Genomic DNA, 27553 nt, shown 5'->3' on the forward strand with positions numbered 1-27553 from the left:
AGTGACCTTCAAAATAAAAATTACAAGTGTTCCAAAGGTGTTGCAACAGCCCCAAAATTGATTATAATATTCTCTATCATAAATTGTGCTCTAGTCCATATACAGGTAAAGGATGAAACCTCTACGTGATTATGACCTTACCCTCCAAAGATGCATATACACTAGGTTCCTTTCATTTCCTTCTGTCTTCCTTAACTAAATGAAGAAGCTGTGAAATGACAGTGGCCCTTTCTTCTTCCTCTTCAGATAGAGACTGTACTGTACTGTACTGAGGGCTGAGAGAAATGGATTCCTCTACTAGGTCATTTGCTGGCCTGGTCTGTGGTAAATGAAGCAGACAAGGAACTCTTAATTGCACAGTTCTCTTTCATCCTCAGAGCAGGTCTGGGAGTGTATGGAGTTCAAAGACACAGTGGTTGTTGAACAAACCAAGGATTGTTTGGGAGAAATGTCATGTTTGGCTGGTCACTGTGCCATTAAATATTATCATGTGACACTTTAGAAGAAAGCCTGTGCTGGAGACTTCACAGGTAGTACTAATTATGGCAATTCCAAATGTTCTCAAATGGAACTTTAGTCACGTTATTTAATGAAGTATGTTCTTTGGGTTCGGATCTGGATATCTGAAAAATATTCTGTAATGTGAAATCAGGTTGGTGCTCATATGGTTGGCCATATTTTTAGATCCATCATACATATCTTTGCAGCTTGGGCTGAAGGATATGTGACAAGTGACTTGGCTGTACTCAATATGGACTGGGACTAGAGTTCATTTAATTTGTCATTAAGTTTCACCAGATATTTTGTGGACAGCAGAGGAATAGTCTCTTATGTATTCATCAGTTGTTTTCAACTTTACTTTGTGTTCTAGCTTCCATTTCCAAACTCTTTGGCTAAATAATCTTTGTTAGTTTTCTAGTCTCACTATGCTCCTTGTCTCAAACATCTCCTTTCCTTTTCCCCCAAATTTAGCTCTTTCCTCAAGTTTAACTTAATGTGCAGGGCACCAGTAGGAAGAGTTATTGGTTGCACCTACACTCCTATGTAAAGTGCCCCTCAAAAGCCAAAACTGGCATTATTTTTCTGTAGGAGCATCATTGATGCCAGTTCTGGGTAGAAATTCCTTCAGGATTCTGAAAGGAAACACTGGGTCCATCCAGGGACTAAGGGAGAGAAGTGCCTAACTCTGTGATATGGACAGGTCCCAAGTCTCCAGCTCTTTCGTCTGTCTTTGGCAATAATGTTGGACAAAATAAGTAGTTGAAGTTCAATCCAGGAGTACTTTGATGTTGCCTGGTTGTTGTCAGGTAGGATTTGTAGGCCACCTAAACTTGAGTTTAAGCACACACTACCTTAAAGAGACAATATAGAAGTTGGGTAAACTTCGTGTTTGTAGAACTGGTTCAGTAGATATAGCTGAAGCATAGGAGGCAAAGCGTGCTGCTCTCAGATCTGGTCCTGAGGTCTGCTCTGCCTCTGAAAGTATGCAGAGGCAGCAATTACAGAGGAAATCTGAGATTGCTAATATAGTCCTTGTCTGGGTATGTGCACAAGTGCAAATATTTATTTTTATAACTCATCCAGCTTTTATTGGACATTATTGGAGTCAGTAGAAGAGCACTTAGGTAACAAAGGCCAATCTGTGTCAGATTTTGTAGTATTTTGTTAGAGATGGTTGAATATTTTGGTTGAAAAATTTCCCCACAAATTAAAAAATAAAAATGACAACTGCATTTTGAAAGCAGGTCTTATAATGAGAAGAACTGACAGCCTTAATTTTTTTGTTCTGACAAAGTCTCTCTCCAGATTGTGAATATAAATGATACATTTTTATAAAAAGTACATAAATTACATTAATGTGAATGTTTTCCTTTAAAGTTTTGATCATGTAAAAGGACTATAGAATTGACATCATCTTGAAGCTTTGTGTTTTGTTATTTCTCAGCAACCTGGATATCAAGATCAAGTTTGCTTAGCATATAAGAAAGCAGAAGGGAAACAGATTTAGTACTGTCACTTAATAAAAATATGTTAGGCTTTGATAGATGAGCTATTTCTTTTGGTTCAAACATAATAAGAATTGCACCATTAGAAAAAAGCAAATTATTCTGTTGATAAATGATCTGGAGCAAAATCTTTTAACCTGAACTCAAGGTTTCACTGGAAAATCTTCAAGAGTGCCGAAATGGAATACTTAGTTGCACATCTTCTCCTAATAAGATATTTCTGCAACGTCTCAGGTGAAATGCTTTCAGGAGAGAAGCATCCAGAAAAAAACACTGCAATCTCAACAAGAAGGTGAAAATAACACAGACCTGGTGAAGACACTGGCTTCCAGTTGTTGATAGAGTGCTGCAGTTCTTGTTACAGCTCATTCATACTGACTGGAAGCTGTTGTAACAAACTATGTTAAGGGTTATGAAGCCTTAGAATAATTGATTTGAAGCACAGTTTGGAAGGACAGCAATTTATGTATCTGTGTAAAATTAAAGTTACTGTGCTTTGTGCAGTCTAAGATCTACCCAGTAGCTTGGAATTGAAGTATAGGACTGCAGCCCAATCCCTATAATACACAGTTAGTGTAGAATAGTGTATATGTGTAATACATATTGATGTGCTCACTCTAGAAAGAAATATGACACTACATTAAAAATGCGCAGAAGTAATGAGTATGAAATGGATTAGTAACTTCTATTTTCTATCCTGTCACACAGGAATAGGAGGATATGAAATTAAAGTAGCAAATTCAAAACTGCTAGAAAGAAATACTTTCTCACCTAATTTATAATCTGTCTTGCACATGCTGCTAGAGGATGTGATTGAGAGTCAGAATTTAGGAAGATTGAAGTGCATTTTGCAGTCTTGTCTGTTACCCCCTGCTCTGTGCTGCTGTAGATCATTTCTGGCCATTCCTACTGGAATCCTGAGCAGAGTTCACCGAGATCCTTTGTGGAGCTCCCCTTTGCCTGCAGGATGAGTGATCTGTAGCTGCTGGTGTGTGCTCCATCTCTCTGACTCTGTCACACAACCCTCCAATGCTTGGATCCTCTTGACCAAGGTAGAATTAATTCAGGGAGGAGAACAAGCAAAGAAACCAATGGAAGAAAATTATATGATCTCAAAACATTCAAGTTTTTTTTTTTTTAAGAACATTTTTACAGGTTTTAATATCTGCAGTCTCTAGCTGCATTAAGAATTAGTAAGAATTCTTTATTTCCAGTTTATGTTAAGAAGTAGAAGTGAACTTTCCTCATTGTTCTTTCAGAAAAAAAGCTTATTTAGCATGATGCAGACACAGCTTTTCTTTGTCAGGAAAAGATGGTGTGTGCATTCTAGAATTAAAAATAGTTCTATGTTTGTTTAATCCAGAAAAGTGTAGCTCGGATTATTACCCATGTGAACACTCTGCTTTTGGGCAATGGTTTGGAGGTGTGGTTTCTTTTGTACTTGGAGTAACACCCAAATCAAGTCCATTCCCTTAGACTCTTGAATAGGACCTAGAAGCTTGATTGCACTGAACTTTATGTTAGGATTGTAGGTTTTTGGAATAACAGCTTAGGATATATTTATTCAACAGGGAGGTTTTAAGATCTTTCTTCCATATTAATTGCATTTCAGTAGTAGATGATTGCAATAATAGATACATTGACATATAAAGTTTTAAGTGGAATGTTAAAAAAATTTCGCAGTGGACTTTTTATAACTGTGCCGAAATCATCATATCTCTCTTTATACTGTTTAATAGGAGAAGGTAATTCCACAGTTCTTATGCTTTGTTAGGTCTATGGCACTTTGCTCTTGGATTCTTTTTGATGATTTTGTGCTGTAAGTTTGCCAAAGAGCTAGTCCCTTCCCACAACATGGGATTGCTCTTTAGCCTGCAGATCCAGTTCTTAGATGTGGTCTGCAAACACATCCCTACTGTGTGGGTGGACATATGTTATATGACTTCAAACTGGAGTATTTAAGACCTCTCTAGTGCCTTTGAAAGGTATGCTTGTTCCTTGCCTTCTCTCCACCATGAGGAAATGGAAAGTAAGCAGTCCTTATCTCCACGTGTTAGCTATTCTGCTCTGACAGCAATGAGAGAGTTTTGAGTTGTCAGCTAAAAGCAAGTTACTCCCTATTTAGTGATTCTTCTAGAAATTATTTTTACCTTTCAGAGGTAAAATTATTTTTACCTTTTAGAATTCTGTTTTCCAGCCCATAATCATGGTGACTCCAGTCCTTCAAAGATGTATGTTACCTTATAGTTGCTGGGCATCCTTGCCATCTAGTTCAAGAAGGCTTGAAATGGATTCTTTCTTGGAGTATTAAAAAGGAGAGTTGGTTGAAATCTATTCTGAACTTAAGACAGTGGAGTTTTTATCTGCATCTTCAGGTTCAACACGGTAACGTTTTCCAAGATCTTTCGTAAATGAACTGGCTTAAAACTCTAGATGTGCAATAAGTTAATCTTCTTATAGCAAAGATGTAATGGTGATAGATGTAGACATAATAACTTCTGCTTAGTTCATAGATAAGACTGTTCTTAGGTTATTATGTTTAGCCAGGGCGGGTTCCCCACCTTGCTGATAAGAGTTCCCATCTGCTTCTATTACTTGTGGATGTTTCTTTGCCTTTACTCTAACTATAGATCAATAAAGGGATCTAAAAGACACTAAACTCTTCAGTATCTCTCATCAAATTTTTGACCACTAGGCCAAACATTGCAGTAAAAAAAGCTGCTTTTCAGTTTTAGAGCACATGGTTTACTGTATTTCATGATAGTTCATTCTGTATTTTACTAATGTTGTCTTGAGCTGTACCTTTACTGTTCATACTCTCCTGCCTTGCCTCTATACAGTTAGTAGGTCACTAGCCCTTAGGCTGTGAGAGGCTGCCTTTTACGGTAGCAGGAACTGCCTGTCATCTGGAGAAGAGTGACGTGAAAATATTCCATATATCCTTTTTGACTTGGGCAGCCTTGTTATGAGAAGTCTGTAATCTCCAAATGATAAGCCTTTGAAATGGAGAGATTAATCTCTAGGCTACCTCTTAGTGGCATTCCCAGTTCTGTAGTTGCATGGGCTGATCTCTGCATTTCCATCACTAATTTCTGACACCTGTGGGTTAACTGCTCTGTCTTCTATCATAATTTCCTAAATTGTTTTCTGGATTTCATCTTCATGAAAAGATTAATCTAATTTTCTTTATGAATGTCATGCCTCTGAAGTGAAATCTGTTTCATGCCCTCAGCATCTAAGAATGCTTTTTGTAGCCAGAAGTATACAGCTTTTTAGAAATCAGCACAGTTCATGTCCATTGCTAAAGGACAGGAGTCCAGTCCTTTGTACAGCAGCTGTCTTCAGAATTAATGGACTGTGTCAAGACTTACAATGAAACAAAATGTTGCTGAAATTGATCTGGCTGTGGTAGAGCGTGCTGTGATTGTAACAAGGAGATATTTTGGTGAATACTTTTAATCCCAGGGTCTGTTGCTGGGTGACCTGAAGCTCCGTTCATATCTTAATTAGACATTATGTCATCTCAGAAGCCTTGAGGATTGATGCAGTACTTGGCAGAGTGTTTCTGGTTGCATGACAGTTTATGAAATGTTTAGTCACTAGCAGAACAGGTATACCTGTGGACTGTCACTCAAAGAAGAAAGAAAGAGGTTATTTACTGGTAAACAGAGTTTTTCAGATATGGAGGCTGAATGTATGTTTACTTCTCATCTTCCCTCTCCTCTCAGTCTTTTGGGGTTTTAAATTGCCTCTCTGGTTAGAATGACAGTGCTGTCTTCTCTGTGTCATATGGTGAATATGGAGGGTTTGGGAGAGGGAAGACTTGAGCACACTCTCTGGATACTGCAGAAGCGGGGAGCAGGTTCTTTGGTCTGGAGTGTGGGGCATATGTGCATGTTAACTATGCATTTAGAATTCGCATTATTCTTTGTGACAGGATTGTCCCTGTTGGTTAAAAATAGGCATTGATGTGACTTGTTGTGATGTGTTTCAGAATTCTATGCCAGTCTTTCTAGGAAGGAGCTGCAGTTTTCTGTTGTGATTTTTTTTTTTAAAGTATAGGTTCTTATCTACAAAAATAAAAGAGAGATTTTATGTATTAAATTTCCCTCACTATTAAATTTTATTTCCCAAATGATGACTTTCTGTTTTAAAATCTTGCTTAAATAGAAACACATTTATATGTGCAGCAAAATAAGAATGTCCCAAACTTTCATTCTTGATTTCCTTTTTCTGAGATGCAAGACCGTCCCTTCCAAGTTATATTGCAGTAAGTTAATCACTGTGTCTATAACTAACTTTTTAAACAATAACTTAACAAAGTCTCCATATTGTAGCTTAGTCATGTTATTTATTGTTGCTGTAGGATCTTGGATTTTGTTTTGTTTTGTTTGCCTTTCCATATTGTAAAAAATGAGCCTTACCCTATTTGGAGTCTTAAAGGTAAATTACTCTCAAGTTGCCTCTTGGTCTTTGTGCATTATAGAAGCCTAGAGAACTTGTTCAGAGTAGATGTTTTTCTGGTAACAAGAGCCAAGGGAGATGAATACCATACTTTGCTACCCATAGAAACTATGCTATTATAACACAAATCCTAAAGGTAATGACACAGTATTGAATATCAATCCAGTGGTGCATCTGGGCACAGCTGGTCATTTATTTTTATCTCTACTTAGTGAATCTGAATTCAAAGTTCTCGGTTTCTACTTGAAAAGGATTGCTTATTTCTTTATTGGAGGTGTGCGGGCAAGATCATAAATGATTCTTTTCTTAAGTACCTTCTTATTTGGTGAGGATGTCTGACCTGTGTCATGAGTATCCATGAGGTTATATGCAATATAACAGGGTTTAAGTTGCTCCTTAGAAAATTAGAAGTGCAAAAAATCTGCTACAGATATGAACAAAGGTACTGCGCAAGTGTTAGATCATAACCTTAGCAGCATGCAGTAATGCAAAATAAGGTCTGGATTCTAAATACTACTAATAATATTTAAGAATGCTGCAGCTGACATGAAAGACCTTATCATACTAAACAGGGTGTGAAGTGAGTTTGTAATGCTTAATGAAGGATGATAAAGTGTGACAAAACATCTGACAGAAGTTGATGAAGTTAAAGACTGTGTGTGGGTTTAATACCCAGTTATATAGCACTGTGTAATTTAATGGTACAAAAATCCAGATTGCATCTGTCGGTACTGCCAGAAGTTGCATCTTTTTCTGCCAAAACTGACTGCAGAATATCCAGTCAAATGAACTGAATTATAATGGTATCGTCAGGGACCCATAGTTGCTAAATGCAGTTGCGTTATCAGCATTATCTAATAGGATTACATGAAAATAGAAATGATTTATAATCTCTCAGAATATAAAATTATATATATGTGTACACACACACACACACACACACACAAGTATATATGTATGTATATATCTATATTTATGTATCTGTTCATATAGCCTGGCTCTACTTAGGAAAATGGCTTTAGCCCCCGTTAGTTGTTCACAGATCTCATTTCCAAACATCTATAAAAAGATAACTAACAATTTGAAAAATACTAACATCAGTTTAAGGGGAATGTTATTAACAACTTCTAACTAAGTTATACTACAGGTATTTCCATAAAAAGTTTTTTTATTTGTTTATTTCTTTACTGCTTTTTTCTGATATCTTTTTCTGACCCCTTTTTGGTATTTGATACTTATGCTTTGCTTAACTGATGTTCCAGTTCCTTTGTACAAGCTATTTAAATATTCTTTCCTTCCATTGGCAATTTCATGCCACAGGTCTCCCAAGGTCTTTGCTTTCTAAAAGGAAAGCTTCTTTTACATGATGTATCAAGAAGCCTAAATCAATATTGCTAAGATTCTAACTGCTACTCAGTAGGATGAATAGGTACAAGGAGTAAGAGTCCTTCCAACACCCTTTTCTCTCTATTTCATCTGGGACACAGACCACAAATGTTTATTGAATTTATTTTCTCATGCCATTTTCCTTTCTCGATCCAGATCAAGATGTACTTTTTTTGTTTTTATATAAAGGTTCAGAACATTATTTGTAGCTGGTGAGCACTGTGATGTGGACACACTAGAATGGTCAAAAAAAGTCTTCAAGGTACCCGTCTTAGACCACTGGTGGCAGACTGGTGAGTATTTTAAAATATGTTTGTGAAATAGAGTAAAAAGGAAATATTTTCAGACTTCTGTCCTGAGTCTGCAGGTAGTAGTGGTCTGTTTTTCAATAAATGTGAACTTAATTTAAATAGACAGGACCAAGTGTGAAAATAAAAATTCAAGCAAGAAGAATTTTTTTTTGGAAGTGGCTTGAAAAGTGACTTAAGGATATATTTAAAACACAGCATTTTTAAAAGCTATGTAGAAAAAAACAAAATGGTATTTTCTGATGCTTGTGATAAAAATCAGCATCATTATTGTAATTTCTGTATTTTTGCAGGCATAATTTTATATTTTATTTGCATATGCGACTATGATCCCAAAGCCTGTAGGCAAGAATAGGCCTCAGCGATGCAGAGCAAGCAGTTAGTTTAACTGAAAAAGCTTAGAAGATCAGATAATTTCTTTGTCTGTGTACTGACAATAACCTGGCAGTAACCAATATTACTGTGTGTAATTCTGTGTGTTTTTATACCTATCTATGTGGGTGCAGATATATATGTAATTGTCTATAGCTTTGATAAGAAATGTATAGTTAGTGCAAAGACTTAATGTTACTATGTTTATTCAGATATGTCTCAAGTGTCGGTCAGACATTTTAAACAAGCATGTGTGTGATTGTACTCAGACTGTGCTTTGAGAGACTTTCAAAAGAAGACCAAGAGCCCAGCTCAGAGTGCACTATGTTTTATATTCTTGATTTTATATTCATGACATGCTCTTAAACTAGATTGTAGCAGGACTTAATGAGCTAAGGCCATTTCAAATACAGTGCTAAGAGAGGTAAATAATTTGATTAGAATGATGACCCACTTTTATTTTTGAGTGATTATTGTAGAAATGTGTATTATTGAATGTAAGCAAGACATTCAGTCTCGAAGAAAAAATATACCTGAATCAAAGTCCCTGTCAGAGAGACTTAATTTCAGGGGATGAGGAGGAAGAGGTAAGGAAGAAAGGAGAAGAAAAAAGTGATTGTTTTAGTAGAATACAAGCTAATAAACTAGAATTATTTTAACTTTTAAAACTTTTTAAAAAGCAAAATTTTTTTTTTTTTACTTTTTAAATAGAGAGCAGTCAAATCTGGTAAGTGAGATAAAATGGAAATGCTTGGAAGCAAACATCCTCTTTGTTCCTTGCCTACCCTTTCAGAGTTAGTCTTTACTTTCAGTCTTTCTAAGGGCTATCAGATTGCACCAACTCCACACAGTCTACGGTGCGGTGGGTCCTTATGATAGTCCAGTCATTTCTCTCTTCTCTGAGGCTTGGTTTAGGTCCTTCACTTGTTACAGGCAAGCCTCCTTCTGCTCCTCTTCTGCTGAAGAGTCTTTCAAACTGCATTTGTACTTCAGGCTGTGTGCCTGCTGGGACTTCTCCCAGCACCATCCTGTATTCCAGAACTTCCCTTACATTAACATGCTTGACTGCTCAGAGGAAGAAGAGATTCTTCCTCCCTTAGAAAATCTTCACTTGCCCCAGACTACAGCAGATAAAACAGCAGAAGAAAGCAGCCTTCCCTTTTGCTGTTCAGTCACCTCCTTGTTAACAGCGTACAAAACGTATCCCGTTAGCTGTGAAAAAACAAGCAGTTCTGTCACATTTAGCTGTGTCTTTCACTTGGTAAAATATTATTCAGAGTGGGTTTTCATGTCAGAAAAGCCTTTTTAATCCAACAGTAATGGGTTTACAATATATTCAGTTAGATCCTGTTTTATACCCTACAGAAAGTGCTTCAAATCAGTATTGAAAATGTTGAGCTTGGAAGCATGATATTACATAATAGATATTATAAAATGATTTTGTTATAATAAAGCAGATACTAGTAAGTTCATTTTAATGCATTTAAAAATGTGGTTTAAGTGGTTTAATGACAGCTACTGATGATCTAGTAAGATGAATGACCATCTAGTAAGGTGAAAATTCAGTTGTTTTGGGGCCTTTATTCAGCAAGGAGCTGAAAAAATTTCTCTTCTGATGTGTTTACAAGAGCTGCATTTTAATCTTTAATTTCCTGTTAATTTATAGCTACAGTGGAAACCCCTGCAAACTAAATAACACTAATATTGCGCTCCTCCTTTCACTATTTGATGTTTGCGCTAGGGAGGAATGGTATCCTTTTAAAGTGTTTTAAAATAGATGAAAAGTTGATGAGGCAAAAGCACGCAAAAGGGCTGTTTTAGAGGGCAGCAGCTGCAGAAGAAGAAACTTTTGCCAGAAACAGTTAGAGGTACGGAAGGTAACACAGCTGAACTAAAGAAAGCACCATCCTGAAACAGAAATGTCAAACACTGCTAATTGTACTTCCCTCTTAGTCTCCCTTGGTTTTCTACAAAAATTTACTAGTCCAGTAGCTCCCACCCCTTCAAACAGCCACTGAAGCTGCTGGCTGTTTTGATTTTAGCAGCCGTTAAGTAGATGCTGTTGAATCACAGAAATGATGCTATTGAATCATAGAAATGTTGTAGTCTCCCTCCCTCTCAAAGCAGGACACTTGTCAACAGTGATGGCTTTATGTAGCTGAGTCTGGAAATCCTCTGATGATTCCACAACCTCCTTGAGTAACCTGTCCCAGTGCTGCATGGCCCTCCTAGTATGAGAGTTTTTCCTAAAGTCCAGTCTGAACCTCTCAAGTTGCAATTTTTGGACCTTGTCTCTTGTTGGTCATATACCACCACCAAGAAGAGTCTGGCCATCTTTGTGACTGTTCATTTTTAGAAGCTAGTGACAAATTCAGATGTACTTTTCACTAGTAGAGACAGCTCCTCTTTTCTATGTCATGAGTAAGTATGGAGAAGGTAGGATTTGATAATACGCTGTTTTGTCCTTTAGGAAGCATTATGGAGATATAATAAATGTGGGAGACGGAGGCAAGAAAGGGCTTGTGTTAGGTCAAAGCTATAAGGTACTGAATGTAGAATATCTTATAAAATAGATAACTAGGTTTATAACTTCATATTAGAAATATTCATGGTTAGTGAATGATGACAGAATAGAGGATCCCGAGGCTCAGAAAGAAAAAGTTTTCAACTATTTCTAAAATAAAAAATTGCAGCTAAAAGCAAAAAAAAAGACCTCTAGTCAAGGCTAACAAGACAATTTGAACAATTAGTTATTTTATAACGTCATATAGAGCTAATAAGTTCTTTAAATGAATTTTTTTATAGCCTATTCTAGTTCAAAATAACAAAACTAGTGCATTTTAGGAAATGCCTTTTATTGTAATTAAATTTTATCTGAGGTTCTAAACTGCTGTTTTGTTGTTCCCAAGATTCAAAGCTACTGATTTACTTCTATATATGAAAATGTTTTTGACCTTTGATAATCTGGCAAACTGTTACTTGTTCCCAGATTTAATATTTGTATGTATTCTTCCAAAGCAGGAGCCTTGTAAAACTGTGAGAAATGGTGGCATTTTAATTTACCTGAATACTATATGTCTTACTTGTGCAATTGTCTTAGTCATCACCTCTTTCAGCTGAGGCTAAAACAATAGATGAAGGAGGGGAATCTAGCATCTTGGTAATTAGCATTTCTTGTATGGTTGGATAATTTCTATGGCTTTATTTATTACTGAGAGAAAAGGAGGGAAGAGATCAACTTTGTAGAGCTGAGGAACAACTGGGTTATTATTTAGAGGCAGAAATGATTATGAGTGAAGGGAAATAAAAGGCTGCCATGAAAAAGGATAATGCAAAAAGAAAAAAGGGAATGTAAAGCACTTCAGGTTTAATAAGGTATCTTCAAAGCTCATGGCCCCTTTGCCTTATATTGAAACTAGAAATGAATGAGTATGGACAAAGAAATGTAGGTAGGGTTTTTTTTCCTCATGTTGTCTTCGGAAGATTTATGAAGTATATGAAATCACTGTGAATTGAAACAGTACTTTGAAACAGTAGAAAGCTTTCATTAGGAGACTTCAAAGCCATTACACCCAGAAAGCCTCAGAGATTACAACTTTGATTTTTGTCAGTATTCCTTCATTAGTAATGCATTTTTATTTATTTGTGTTACAAATGCAGTAAGCATGTCTTAGAAGATGTGAAATGTATGTCACAGGATCAATAAGTGGCAAGTAGGAGTTGAGGACTTAAGGACTGATATGCGCTTGCTGTTTTCTTCAGAGATGTGGCAATAGATGAAAGAATGGTACTTTCAAGTCTTGTGCACGTCTATGCACAGGGAAGGGATAATCTTGTTTTGGTTTTGTGCGGGTGTTCAGTTTTTGCATATTTATAAGAAAATGACACTTAGCCTTTAAATAGCAATTTTCATCTTCAAAGTGGTTGTGCAAACAGAGTCAAATTAATTCTTTTAATACCCCTGTGAAGTAAGTAAAGTGTTATTCCAGTCTTGCAGATATTAAATTGAGAAAAAGTGGTGTCTTGCCCCAAGTCATCCAGGAAGCTATTGCAAATTCAGTGTTAGAAAGCAGAGCTTTTCTTGCTCAGAGATAAACTTTCTTGTCATACTTACATATGTTTTGTGATATTTTGAGTGTGTCTGGAGGGAAACAGAAAAGCACATTTTGAGCCTTGTTCTATGTCTCTGTGCGTAGTTATGTTTTAAGGGAATGATAATGTATTTATGTTTAAGTCTTCCAGCTAAGTAAGTCATAGGGCACTTTGCCAAATATATTTGAAATAACCTGCATGATGTTTAGGTTGTACCTGCTGTGTCAAGTTCTCTGAAGAGGCCCCAATACACCAAGACATGTGAGTTTGGGTTACCCTGTTTCGGAGCTAGCTTTAGATTTTAGAAGAAAAAAACAGTTAGTTATAGCACTGAGGGTGTGAAGGGATAAATGAAGCATGAAGGCTATGAAAGCTTGTGTTAAACATCCTCCTCTGCATTCAGGTTAGCTATTCAGTATTTTGTAGTACAAAGAAATAAAATGAAACTCTCCCACATCTTTTTTGACAATTTTGGAAAATTTAACAAATAACATTTCTATTTCTTCATATTAAATATAAGAAGTAGTGATTTTTTTTTCTCTTGGTATTTATAAATAGAAATGTTTTGAGACTCTCTATTTCAGGATGTATAGGAAAATTCAGGTGAAACAACTGAAATTGAAAATCCAGTAAATAAAATTTGAAATGCATAAAATACTAGTCAAAACACATCTTTCTGTACAGTTTTGTGGTTGTGTCCTCCTTCTGCTATAGGAATCTAAGTTATGGAGCCTGTGAGGGTTTAAGAAGTTCAAGTTGGGGATAATAATTGTATTACATTATGTGATTTGCCCTAATTAATCTGAGTGTCAGCTCTGTAAGGGACAGAACTACAGGGACACTGTGCACCTTTTCTGTGTTCATGGAAATAAGCTGTCTTTTCAGTAGTGAATCTGTGTCTGCAGTAGGTATTAGGATGAAAATCACATTCTGCTTGTTACATTATGGCTGCTGAAAAAGGTGGTTATAGTACGCAGAGTGTAATAAGATCTTGGGTACTCTGGCACAATGTGGTGAAATTCCCTGCTAGGAATTCCCACAGTTTTATAGCAGGATTAATTTACTCTGTCACTTTAAAACTTTTCTTTTTCCTTATCTGTGTCTTATCCCTAAAACATGCAAATGCTATGTTGGTATTATTTTTATTAGTACATGTTATTAGCATTATGCTGAATTGTAATTCCATACAGGAGTCATGGATATACAAATATATTATTAGGACTATAGAAACAAAACGCTCGTCTCGTAGAATACAGTGTAAAAAATATGAATCATAGGTAAGCGTAATCACTGTAATATATTTCAGTGAATTACTTCCTACCACAATCATTTATGAGGAAGAGTTTATTAATGTGGTCTCCACGCAGCGTGATCTGCTCCCCAGTCTTCAGTTTCCATTGCGTTGTCTTGGCAACGTTGTGCAAAATCTTCTCATGAGTGGCCAGAAAGATGGTTTCTGCAACTGAAGTCTGTTAGCTAATCTTCCAACATTTCCACCGCAGGGCGGTTCGTTAGGTGAGTTACCTCGTCAGTCTAGACTTCTGTCTCCCACCCCGTTCTGCAGTTAAATTCCCGGTTTTGTTCTCCAGTCATCTTCTGCTTTGCCCTGTTCAAAATGCCACAGAATATGCGTTCTGATCCAGTGAATTCCTTCAGATGGTGAAATTTGCAGAGCAAGAGACAACAGATAATGGAAGCTAAGCAAAGGGTAGCCATTTCATTTGGATCAAAGAATCAATGCATGGATTTTTTTTTTAAGTACCAGAAATGCCATTCTGCAATTATGGAACTGAGATGGAAGAGGTGGAACAGATCACTTACGGAGTCCAAGCTGTTGTTTCAAATTATCAGATAGTGCCTCAGTGTAGGTTAGCTCACGCTTTTTAAGGACTGCTGTATCCTATAAAGACTGGAACCATATTTTGTTTTTAGTGGATGCTGATACTTTGCAGAACAGTTCTTAAAATGTGGAAACTACTCTGCAGAAAATTCTGCGGCTGTGCAGCCCTGAAATGCAGAGGCCAGCATAATGTTTTGGATAGCTGAATTTGCAACAGATATTCATGTAGAGGAAAAGGAGAGAAGTGGTCATTATCATGTCTCTACGTAGGGGATCCCATTCTGTCCTTTAAGGATGTGAACATAAAGATTGTTTTAGCCATTGTTTTTGCTTAGTAATCCGGCTTAGTAATTGACAGCATGTCATTAGTATAGCTCGTCTGCATTGCATTCATTCAATTTCAAGACCAGACAACAACTTCAAATAGTGTTTTGCTTGTCACTGGAGGAAAGAGAGAGACAGAGAGACAGAGACAGATAAAGAGATTTTTTTTTCTATAGGGGCTACAGGCATTGCCAAGGCAGAGATTGACCTTTCAGTAGTGTGTGGTTGTCTCATTCTGTACAATGGCCTTTACCAGTTGCTTCAGAGAAAGGAAGAAGAACAAAGCTTGTATGTGTTGTGTACCCTGTCTGTCTGGTCAACCCATGTCAAAATCAGAGGGCTCTTTCCTGGTGCCTTCTGGTTATGGCTTTTGCTCTTGAGGTTGGGAGATTGACAGTTCTTGCAATTTTTGTTTTAACGGCAGATTAATGTAACTTCAGGGAGTAACATACTATGATTTTGAATTAGAATTTGACGCTTCCCCCCCACCCTCCAAAGAGCCAAGTAATGTGGGCTAAATTTATTTTGGAGGAGCCAGTCAGTCTCTTAAACCGATGAAGAGCAGTTGGTGCCTCTCTTTCCCAGTGTTTCAGTAATGTTAACCACTCAGATGTGGGGAAGGAGTGGGGAAACCTATCCCTCTTCATCACGGGAGACCTAAATCCCTATGTACATCCAAGAAATGTGCTGTAATTGCAGAATTAGAATTTCCTAAGCCTAGCTCCAGTATAAAATAGTCTGGGCCTTTATATGGGCTAGTGAATGGAACAGCAAAGCTATGGAATTTTTCTAAATGAGCAGTTATTTGGAAATGTGGTAAAACTGTTCCCTTTGAAAACCCCAACTCAGAGCATCCTGTTACCAGGGAGGTAGAAAAGAGAGTTAAGAATTGGAGACCATCAGTACTTAGAACCAGGCGTTTTATTGGTGTAATCCTAGTTCATATAATGGTAGAATGTTGTATCTATGCTCTTGCTAACAAAGCTTAGCGTCTCCATCATACGTGATTCATGGCATGCCTTAATAAAATGGGTCACGTTGCTTCCCTGATTGTGTTGCCCTCTGTAGTCTTTCAGGCTTATAGTCATCTATACTCATCTTCTAAACTTGATTTTTCATGGGATTTCTCAGGCATGCCTCCATGCATAGAGGATTGTTATCCAGAAATTCAGGCTGTATCTGCTTAGCTGAGAAATGTTTTTTTACAGAAATTTCTTGTTATTATTATATAATGCTTGCTTGTTTGTTGGACATCTAAAAATGTATGTTTGGATTATATATATACTCTACAAGCTTTTTCTACTTGGAATGAATCATTACAGCTGCATAAGTTTATTATGTTCTTCAGTGCTGTTCATCATTTGCCCTATTTCATCATCCCACCAGGCATGGCATGTATTTTCTCCACCAAAAATGTTTGTCTTTTTAGGGTTATTTCAGATGCGCATTTCACAGAGCTATCAGTTCTCCTGTGCATTTTGGGAAATGCTCCAGGTTGCAAAGATCGCAATGTTCAATGATGGAAGGAGCATTGAGGCTTGAAAAAAAATATGAAGTGCTTTTATTTTTGGAAGTGATTACAGTTTGCACATGGTTAGGCATACACCTCTGCTTTTTAAGTTGCTGGGAAGGTTTTCTCTTCCTCCTGGCTCTTCTGTCCTTTTTCCTCACACTGGTAAACACCTCCTCTGTGTTGATACAAATTCAGTATCAACTGTTCCATAGCCATTCTGTCTCATTTATACTGTCATTTTCTAACATAGAATTGATAGAAAGCATGCATTAAGCTTTTCTGCTCCCATTTGGCTTCAGTTTCTCAGTGCTTATTAATCTTAATCACTTCTGATTGTCTTTCCACATGCAGCCAAGGGACATGCATTAATATGAATGAAGTATTATAAATGTTTTTCTCCTTTTTAAAATTTCATTTATGCAGTTTTGATGATTGAAAACAAAAGAAATGTAAAGCAATCTTAAGTTATGGAGCCCATCCGTGAGCTGTTTATTGTGCAATGGATAGGCAAATGAAGAAGAAGGGGAGACACCTTTACGATCTAGCGTGTTAGGTAAAAGTAATGCAGCCTCAGCTGTGTGAGGGAGAGAAGCTGTGACAGCACCTCTAGTTGGTGTGTGTGTGAAAATGGTACAGGTTGCTGATCTCAGTCTTGTTGCATGGCAACTGCTTTTTTGGAGCTCAGAGAATAAAGTCCTCATTAGTGTAAAGTAGGTGATTTTCCTGATGATTTGAGAACAGGAAGGCTAGTGTTAAGCTGCATGGGTCTAGTGCCTGGAAGGAATAATCCTTTGCAAGATTTAAGGCTGACCAGTGAGGGCAGAGAAGGAGAACAGGAGTTTCTAAAATGTTAAATCCTGATACAGATAAATTTATTTGAATTGTTCAGAAGTAATTTTATCTGTCTTTTCCATCTTGGCTATATTACTAGCCATACAATATAGAAACATTTGCCAAAATGATTAAACAGTAAATGGTTACCAATGAGATGTGTAATTACTTTTTATAATCTCCATTTATGTCTTACTGTTTCATCACCTATCAGTTATGATGTTATGGTAGAAAGAAAATAAAAATCTGGTATGCAGTTACAGCTTGAAAATATATTATAATTCACTGCATTGCCCAACTTCATGCATCTTTAAATATGCCATCTGAAATCTTCAAAATACGACCAAAAAGCATTCCATTCTCCTCTCTGATTATCTTGGTTGTCATTTTGCTACAGGCAACTTATAAAATGTACGTTATAAATTACCATTTGGAGGCAAAGGAGCCTGGTGTGCTTACAAAATGAATGCATAAACTTCTGCTATGTGATTAGCCTGCCAGTACACAATGACTAAACTAATTTCCTTCTTTGATTTTAATATTTGTCATGGTCCACCACCCTTTAACTAAACTAATTAGAACTTTATTACAGTTATAGTTCATTCATTTATTCCGGAGATCTTATTTGGATGTGCTTTGAAATCTTCAGAGGCCTTGAGTGTATGTATGCGTTGATACCACACACAGCACAGTTTGTAAATATCTTCTGTATTTGGATAGGATTGTGAAAGGGGGCCTTGGAGCAATTTGTTTGTTGTGTTTGATTTTTTTTTTTTTTTTTTAATCAATGGATTGAATATTGCAATAGAACTGTTATGTGGAAGTATGTGGCCTTCACAAGTGAAATGTGTATTCATAGTAATAGATGCATTATGATTGCAAGTGCTTTGAAGCAGTAAGAAAATACTAAAATAATTGCTTGTGTGTTATATGATTTCAAATTAAAAAAAAACCATAGAACCTCCAAGTACTTTAAGAAAATATATTACTTTATGGATACACAAAATAGATTTTGTTTTGAGAAACAAGTTTTCAGATTTTCTAATATCTATAGCTTATCTTATGATTTTCCAGTGATTCTGTACGTTCACAAGAAACGAGATAAATACTTTGCTTCTGGATAGCTCTATGCAGCTGTTGTTTTACAGGTATTAATATGGCTCCACAGTCAAATTAATATTAATCTTGTGATAATTCGTTGACTGTACAAACGAGGTTGAAGCTCCCATACTCTGTGCTGTACGCGTGCATCGTAATATGGGAGTGCCTGTCTGTAGGTTTTGTATCAATCTGAATATATGTTATTAATATAAAACAAATACATTTTGCTGAGAGCAAAACTGAATATCATGTGGTATGCCATTTTAAAGATTGAACTGACATAAAAGTATTTTATATTGCGAAAATTGTGTCTCAGCTGAGGTGGGAGGTTTTCATTGATACAGCTGCAGGTTAGAGTCTGATATAAAGTTAAATCAGTACAAAAACTACATAGGTGAGCTTTGAGAAAGCTAATTGTCACTAAAGATGTGTATCAGAAGTATGTCCTGGTTTATGAAAGCCTCTAAATGTGTACCTGTATTGCATTTGACATTTAAAATGTAAAGTGGTATCTTGAACTATGGGTTAGACTAAATGGACAAACTGTGTGTGTAGGAGGAAATACTTGGGACACTCTTCCTTTTTTAAATGAAGCATACTGAGATTAATAGCTTGACAGCGTGTAACTGGGTGTATAGTTTTGTGACTGGTCAAAGCTTATCTAAGTGCAAACCACTGCTGAAAGAGGGATTGGAATGTTCATCCCTCATCTCTGACTATAAGGAGTTTGTACCCCTTATCTTAAGCCAATCCTAGCATGCGTGTGGCTGCCTGAGAGCAGGATCAGGGAACTGATTTAGGCAAAAACTAACCTGAGTAAAAGAATGAATAATTAGAGTTTTCTGGCTAAATCAGTTCCATGCAATTCCATGTAAACGCATGGGAGTATTCATGCTGGCAAAAAGAAAGATGGGAATGCACAGCCAAGGCGTAGAGGGATAATGAGACTCTCCCTTTTTGTCAGTGATCTGCACAGGTTTGCACTTTAATCAGCTTGAGTCAACCATGAAACAACAGCCTGAGTTTCCAGTTGTGCATTTTAATTGCAATATAATGAATAATGAAAATCGATATGGCTGTCACATCCTTGTCCCTTTTGGCTATTTTCTGTGGAATCTTTCAGAGTCTTAAGTACTTTCTGTGTTGTCCGTAATGTTTAATACGAAAGAGTGATGAATTAAGAATACAGACAGGTGGCAGAAAAATAAATGATAATTACCTCACCGTTCAAGAACTTTGCTACTGTATCTAACAGATTCCTCAGAAATAAGAGTTGAAATGAAATCCAAAATGATATATGACAGAGTTTTCAAAGTTTCATTGTTAGCCAGCAAAGCCTTTCAGAATTTAGAATGGCAGATTGTCTTTAATCAAATCTAATTGTGCCTAATGTGTGAGCTGGATTTAATTTCACACTTTCTGACAGTTGGTAAAACTGAATCAGAGGATCCTTGAGAAGTTGCAGTACTCTATTCTTCAGTCACTGTTGTCTTCTCATGGCTTCTCTCATTTTCTATTATTCTTCTTTGCTGCAGTACCTTGCTAAATATGTTAGAAAGAAGATTAGAATTTCAGTAAATGTAAGCTCTTTCAGTAAATTTTGCTTCATTTGATGACATGTCTAAGCAAAATGAAGAGGCAGTGAGTAAAGTAGATGGGAATTTCTTTATACAATTATTATATATCTGAAAAGTAATTTTCATTAGCTTTTGCCCCAAAAAGGCAAAAATCACTACGTATCAACATGTACTAACAGTGTGGGTACATCTATACTGTGTACTTTTTTGGCAAACTTTCAACTGTCAGCTCAGCATCACACATCATACTCTGTCAGGATTATCCAACCTGTTCACTTCTGTGTCCTTTAATGGTCTGGGATAATAGTGGACAGATGTCACCTCCTTGTTTTAATGTTGATGGATAGTTAGGATCAGTCTATTTGTAGTTAATTACTCTTCACTAGCAAGGTGTAGTTGATATTTCTACACATTAGCACTTCATCAAGTCTCATGCATCAGCCTGGAGCTGTGCAGAGAGTGTAGATCTCTTCTGGGGAGAAATAAAGAAAACTTCATGACAAAATTACACAGTGGATATTTTTGAGTGCTTGTGGAAGGTATGGCTGAGCTAGAGTTTTCAAAGACAGATTAAAACAATTATCTGAAATTCCCTTCCAAGACTGGTAAGCACAAAACGACAGAGGTAATTAGGTGACCAGCCTGCAACATCTAGACAGGATTTGTGATGGGATAACAGCACTAAATTGCAAGTTGTGAGTGAGTGAGGGCACCCACTGCTGGTACATTCAGTGACTTGCAGACTTGCTTGGTTTCTGATGATAACTGATTGGGAACCTGACTTCTTTGCTCTGCAAAGCTGTAAACTGAAGGATGAAGAAAATGAGGAAACGAGGTCTGTATAAATACTTGATTTCCTGTGCTTTGAATATTCAGACTCGCCCAGGTACATATTGTTTCTGTGATGTGTGTTTCTGTGATTCTTAGATTTGGTTTTATTATAAGGAAGTAGTATGGCATGTTGTGATGGAGTTTTTGAATGCTAGAATTCATCTAGTACTGTGGTTTTCTGTTCCTGGATGTGCTATAGTTGTTGCCTTACTGAGAAAACGTTTGCCTTTTACCTTATTGAATTCTTCACTTCACCCTTTCTGCCGTAATTAAAATGACCCCTCTGTGGAGGGAGCATGTGCAAGGAGTCTGTTCAGAGCTTCATTCTTGCTGTGCAGATGGATGTGTTATCAGGTACTGACTAAGCCTTTTCCATCCCCAGAGACCCTCCTTTCCATTCTCTCTGTGCTGTCTCCTGCAACCTCTTTAATTTTCCTTGACCAAAATGGCAGCTTTGCTGGGAGAGTGGTTCAAAACGACACTGCCACAGTGAGAATTTAGTGTATTGTATTTCATTGCGTGTAGTAATGTGTTAACATATGACAGTTGCTCCTCCTTCTCTTCCTCTTCTGCTGCAGAGCAACTCCCAACCTTTTTTATATGCTTCAAATGGAGGCATGCCATGTACCCCCTTTGCATCCTAACAAATTCAAAGTAACCCAAACTGAAAGTAGTATTAATGTCAGAATGCATTTTTTTTCCCTAAGCTCCTTCTACTGGAAAAAGTACAATGTTTCAGCAGTGTGCCAGTGCGTGTCTCATGTTGAGGAACATAAGGCAAAGCGTAGAAATTGTAATACACCAGGAATGTAAGCAGTACAGGGCATAGTTCATCTATTGAGTTCTGAATAATTTTTTCAAAACTGTTTATTTTAGAATTAAATTTGAATATTTAAGGGGGTAAACTTGAAGATTTGGGTCACAGAACTTACTGTACTATCACTCTGCATCACATGGCAGAGCACACTTCCAAAAGTCAGGCAGATTGGCAGTGGGAACCATCCTGATGAATAAAACTGAGACATACTTTTATAGACTTCTTTATACTCCTAAGCAAGTGTACTCTTTGCTTCTGAATCAGCAGCACTTTCTCTAACGTAAGGATTACTTTCAGAGGTACAAATGCACTAAAATGCCTGTCTCAAACTATTAACTGTGCAGTATAGCTCAATAATATTGAATCTCTTTAAAATAATCTATTTCATTTGCATACAGAGTAATACAAAACAAAGAAAATCACATCTTTGAAATTTGAGGCTGATTTTTTTTTTTTTTAAATCAGCCCCTATTCTGAAAGTAATAACATAAGGAGGGACTTGGGACAGTTTAACAACTCTAATTTTGAAGAAGGTCTCTCACAAGCTCAGGCTTTCAAGTCTCAGTGAAGTGCTCTTCATTATTCTCAAAGGTGTATATCCTTATTCCATTATAACTCAAAGCAGATGTTGAAGGTAGTTATTGGAGTAGTTGTGAAACACTGCTCTGCCAGTGTGAAACATTGCTCTTCTAAATAGCCATTTCATTGTCACATTATAAGATGTTACATGAGAAACTAATTGGTTTTATCATCCAGTTGTCCCTGAAAAGCCTTCCACAGCCAGAAGGTGAACTAAGTGCACAGTGTGTGCAAGGTTAGCTCCTTAAATATCTGTAGAAGGGACTGAGTGGAAGACAAATCTGTTCTATACATTACATTAAAAATATGCAAGTTCTTAAAGACTTCAGCACTGGGAGTCTGTCCAGACCACATCAGACTAATATCAGAGAATCACAGAATCACAGAATCACAGAATTGCTGAGGTTGGAAGGGACCTCTGGAGATCATCTAGTCCAACCCCCCTGCTCAAGCAGGGTCACCTAGAGCACGTTGCACAGGATTGCATCCAGGCGTCTTTTGAAAATCTCTAGAGAAGGAGACTCCACTACCTCTCTGGGCAACCTGTTCCAGTGCTCTGTCACCCTCACAGCGAAGAAGTTTTTCCTCATGTTCAGATGGAAGCGTCTGTGTTTCAGTTTGTGCCTGTTGCCTCGCGTCCTGTCGCTTGGCACCACTGAAAAGAGTCTGGTCCCATCCTCTCGACACCCTCCCTTCAGATACTTGTACACATTGATAAGATCTCCTCTCAGCCTTCTCTTCTCCAGGCTAAACAGGCCCAGCTCTCTCAGCCTTTCCTCATAAGAGAGATGTTCCAGTCCCCTAATCATCTTTGTGGCCCTTCGCTGGACTTGCTCCAGTAGTGCCACATCCCTCTTGTACTGGGGAGCCCAGAACTGGACGCAGTACTCCAGATGTGGCCTCACCAGGGCTGAGTAGAGGGGGAGGATCACCTCCCTCGACCTGCTGTCAACACTCTTCCTGATGCAGCCCAGGATACCATTGGCCTTCTTGGCCACAAGGGCACATTGCTGCCTCATGCTTAACTTGGTGTCCACCAGGAACCAGAATCTGCAACTATAAGCAAGTGAGTGTCAAGAAAGAGATATCCGTTTGTTCCTATAGAAACCCAATGAAAGGAGTAGGTGGATTACAATGTCCATTTGACAAATGATACCCTTTTTCAAACTGTTGCTGCTTTTGCTTTCAGACTTAAGTCTTGTAACCAGCATATAGATCCTGACTTGGATTGTAAAGACACCAACCATAACTCAAACCAAATACTCTCATCTTAAGCTACTCTGCCTTTTGGAAAGATAAAAAATGGGCCACGTAGTACTTGTATAATACATAATATGGTAAGGATGCAGTCTCATCACTATTAATTTTTCTGTATTCTTCTGAACAGTGATGATTTCTTTTCAAGCAGGATTTTGAGTTGAATTTTACTTCCAAGTCAGGCTCTTCTCTTCCTTGATTAAAAAGTGCTGTCATGGAAAGGGGTTGCTGTTTTCTGATACGTTTGGGAAATTGGTATTTCAGTCCAGCATCTTGTTTGGAAGATGTATGTTGGTTTCCTAAGAACTGTACAGCACAGAGATATGTGCTACCCTTTGACAGTACTCCTTGCTTCTCCTGCTGTATAAGGGAATCTTCAGCTTTCAGCAACTGTTAACCTGAAATACTTAGTGGATATATCTGGGATTAAGCTTCCCTCTCTTAATTAATAATTGGTCCAAGAACCGACAAACCAGATTTTTTTTTTCATGTATATGAAAAGTCTGATTGACTCAAAGGAGCTGCATGTACAACGTAGCGATTAGAGCACTGGGTAAATATGAAAATGATATGCTTCCACTGGTAATTGAGAAGACAATAGAATAAATAGCTGCAATTACAAAGACCTAATCACAAAGTTTTAGGACTTGTGATTCTGGTTTAGAATAAATGGCCTTTCATTCAGTCTTATTTGTTGTTGTCCAAAAAGCAAGATCAAACACAGACAAATTAATATGATGATGTTTCCTATTTTGTTTATATTGTTTTCACAGTGTATCAAATAGCCAATGAGTCCAAACTGATTTTCAGAGATTTCACAAATTCCCCCCTCCCAAGGGTTTGTTGATTATGAGACCTCTACAGTAAGAAATTTTCATCAATTTCCAATTCATACTAAATCGTAGTAGTAGATCAGGTTACCGTGACGCTCTGTTCCCTACCTGTTTTTCTGACAGAATCGTTGTTTTGCAGCTGTAGAAATTTTCTTTGGCAGTGGCAGTGCCTATTCCTGTCAGTTTGTGTTGAAAGTTACTTGGAGCGCGCAGACTGGTCTCAACACTGATTTGGAGGTGCTGGCTTTAAGGGAGGTACTGCCTCAGTCAGCAGCTCTGAAGTGGGTCTTCTCCTTCAGTGGGGCTTCCAGACCTACTTGCCTCCTGTGGACTCCTTGGAAGGGAGCAAAGGCTCCTTACATCAAGTGTCTAATTTAGTTGTCTGCTGTTAGATACGAGAATGTCTTCCTAAGATTCAAAAGTCAGGAGACATTTGTCTTCTGACCAAAAAAATAAATTAAAAAAAAAGAAAAAAAAAAGAAAAAGACCTCCACACTGTAGTGGGTAATAAAGCTTAGCATTTTTCTTTAATTTTTGGTAGGTGAGGGAGGAAAAAACAGCTGGTTTATGATCACAGAATGCTTGCGGTAGTTTGATTCCTGTTCCTTACAGTAGTGCTTTTGAATTTATTTTGTCAGCATCAGAAATTTAGGTCTCACCTGTCTACACTGTTTCTTTTTGAGCCTTTTCATTAGCTGAAATATTTCTCACTGAGACCTCCAGGGTTATAAGAAAGGTATTCCTGACTTGTCTGTGTTATTTACAGACAACTTTGAGGCACTACCTTTTCTCTGATCTTCTTGACCAGTATGACAGTGGAGAAGATTTGGCATTTATCTACCTTTCAAAACTCTGAATGCATAAAATTTTTCAGCTCCAAAACAGAACACCTAATATTTTGATACTACCTTACATTATAAGGTAATCAATCAATAATGGACTGTATTTTTTCTGGAATTTGTTTTTCCCAAGGATATTGACTTATGAAATAACCCTTTAAATACATCTGTCCTACACAGTATTTCTGTCATGGGTTTGCTGCAGACAGATATCTTACTGGCCTGGGATAACCTCATATCTATAGCCAAGTAAGCTACTGGCTATAATGCAGAATGTTTTTATTTTCGACTGTTTACTACAGAATGGAAAAGCTGTTCTGTGAAGAACTCAAATTTCTGTGATGAAATTACATTCATTAGATAATACGTAAAAAGCTCCTAAATTCTGAATCTTTCATTGCTTGTCTGGGAATTTTCTTTTGATGTGCTGAACTAGAAGCAAAACTTAAAACCAATAAATACTGACTGACACTAAGAACAATCTTACCTGGCACACGTGTATTCTCTTACTTAACAGAGTCTGGTTCTGCAATTACTGCTTCCTGTATTGGTTTGGGGAACTCTACAACGCCTCCACCCGGACAGGCAGGAAAACCAGTGCCAGGATACAATGGTAAGACTGTCTTAAATATTCTTCTAGAAAAGGAAATTACTTATATTCTTGAGTAAGTGCTCTTTAATTTACATACCTCATGGGAAAAGTACATTACAGTCTTATTAACCAATTTTCCTCCTTCGTGTAACAGAAAGCGCTGCTTTTTTGTGCATTGTGGGATATGACTATGCATAAGAAATACAGAATTATGCTCAATATGATTGATCGACTACTCTTATCTTTATTATGTTAAAAGGCTAGCACTTATTTCTACAGTGTATATATAAAGATATGAAAAACCGCAGTGCTTTAAGGCCTTATCTACAATTACAGTGTTAAATGAGAAGCAGTAGTAAGATTGTATGTTGACAAATTAGGAAGAAAAATGTTAAAAACCATCATCAACAGGAGAGAGATAACTAGACAAATAATTGCAATAAATTGCACTTCTGGTGTGTTCTGTCATAGCTGTATTTTCAGAGCCCAAACAGTTTTGGTTTTGGCAATGTACTTGTATGCTTATCAGTCTCAGAGACACACTGATTAGATTTTCTTCTGGTGCTACAAATTTATATGACAAATACCCTGAGGTGCATAAAGAGAATTCTTACTAAAAAAATTTGTCTTCCAGAAATATGTCATAGTGAGCTAAAAAGCAACCTGGCAAGGATAAAATCTTCTGTTTGAACCCATCTTACATTCCATTCCTTTTTTTAAATCAAAGCCATTTTGCGTTTATGTTCAGGTACATGGACTTATATTTAGGAGAGCTGTTTAACATGTTATCTTTGAGTACTTGTGCAGCATTTTTATTTCTAGCTGGGAGTAATGGTAGGCTATGAACCAGCATGTAAAGTGAAAGCACTCATTGTCTGGAAGGTATTTGCATGCAGAGGGTGCAGCCGCAGGATTAAGAACTCTAAAATATTTTCATACCTGGCAATCCTGGTTTCAATACAGTTTTCAAGAGTTACTTGAGGTCCAAAAAATAATTACATTTCTTGAAGGTTAAACCATCTTCAGGAAGAGTTCTCACATCCTTTGGCAGAAAAAGCTTAGCTAGCTTTTCTTCTAATGAATACAGGTGGAAATGAACTTTAAAGAAAATAATCATTTTCAGCAGCTCCAGACTTTAGCACTTACAATTACTGCATGAAGATGAGCAATAGGTTAAAAACAGCACTGAAAGAAAACCATGACATTTGCCCAGAGTTGTAATAAATAGGGAAAAGTGGAAGAACGTGACTGCATCACACATGCTGTCGGATCGTAGTCAGGCCTAGAAATATATGTGAGTAGGAAGAATATAAAAATTTCATATGAATTCTGTGAAACATGCTGCTAATGTAAATAAAGAGTTCCTTCAAGTAGAAGAAGGGAAATTATTAAAAGTGAAACACAAAATGAACACTAAAATTCCCTACAGATTTATGAAAGAACTATACCTACTGTTCCTTTCCAGTCTTTGGTTTGAGGCCAGTTATATCCTGTAACCCTGCCATTTATGAAATGGTGGATCTTGAAATCACTGTGTCACTATCAGCCACTTCTGTTTTGATGTTGTTTTGGCTGCTGTTACCTCATTAATTAGAAGAGTTCCTTATGTCATTTAGAAGATGGATATTGTGTTTTAGATTACACATGTGACTGTTAATATTAATGGTCTTCAGCTAAAGTTATGTTGTATTTATGCTGGGATAGGAACAGAAAGCAAAAAAATCTACTTTTCTTTTTAAACACAGCCAGATTCTTTGCTGTCATAATATTGCAAATAAACTGCTAAAGTAAACTGATTTCTTTAATGATTTTTTAAAATGCACATTATAAAAGCAGTATTTGACAATGGTGCAAATTGCATTTAAGTGTGAATCAAGACATCATGTTAATTTCTAGCTCTGTTGCCTTAAATCAGACATTACATTGTACTTTCCCTGTGAGCTACTTATACCTTTTTTGGGTAATTACATTATGTTGTTCACAAACTGTAG

The 27553-nt window shown here is 37.0% G+C and overlaps 1 protein-coding gene across 1 annotated transcript in view; it reads left to right on the plus strand.

Annotated features, from left to right (window-relative positions):
* The window catches only part of ACSS3 (acyl-CoA synthetase short chain family member 3), a gene marked incomplete at its 5' end in the record, with an annotated part of 90451 nt that overhangs the window by 44795 nt on the left and 18103 nt on the right, over positions 1-27553 (plus strand). The window contains 2 exons of the mRNA XM_026091778.1: positions 8046-8149; positions 25488-25583. Of these exons, the coding sequence (XP_025947563.1) occupies positions 8046-8149; positions 25488-25583 (200 nt within the window). The remainder of the gene's footprint in view (positions 1-8045; positions 8150-25487; positions 25584-27553) is intronic.

This window comes from Apteryx rowi, unplaced genomic scaffold, assembly GCF_003343035.1.
Source record: "Apteryx rowi isolate R43461 unplaced genomic scaffold, aptRow1 scaffold_922, whole genome shotgun sequence".
NCBI lineage: Eukaryota > Metazoa > Chordata > Aves > Apterygiformes > Apterygidae > Apteryx > Apteryx rowi.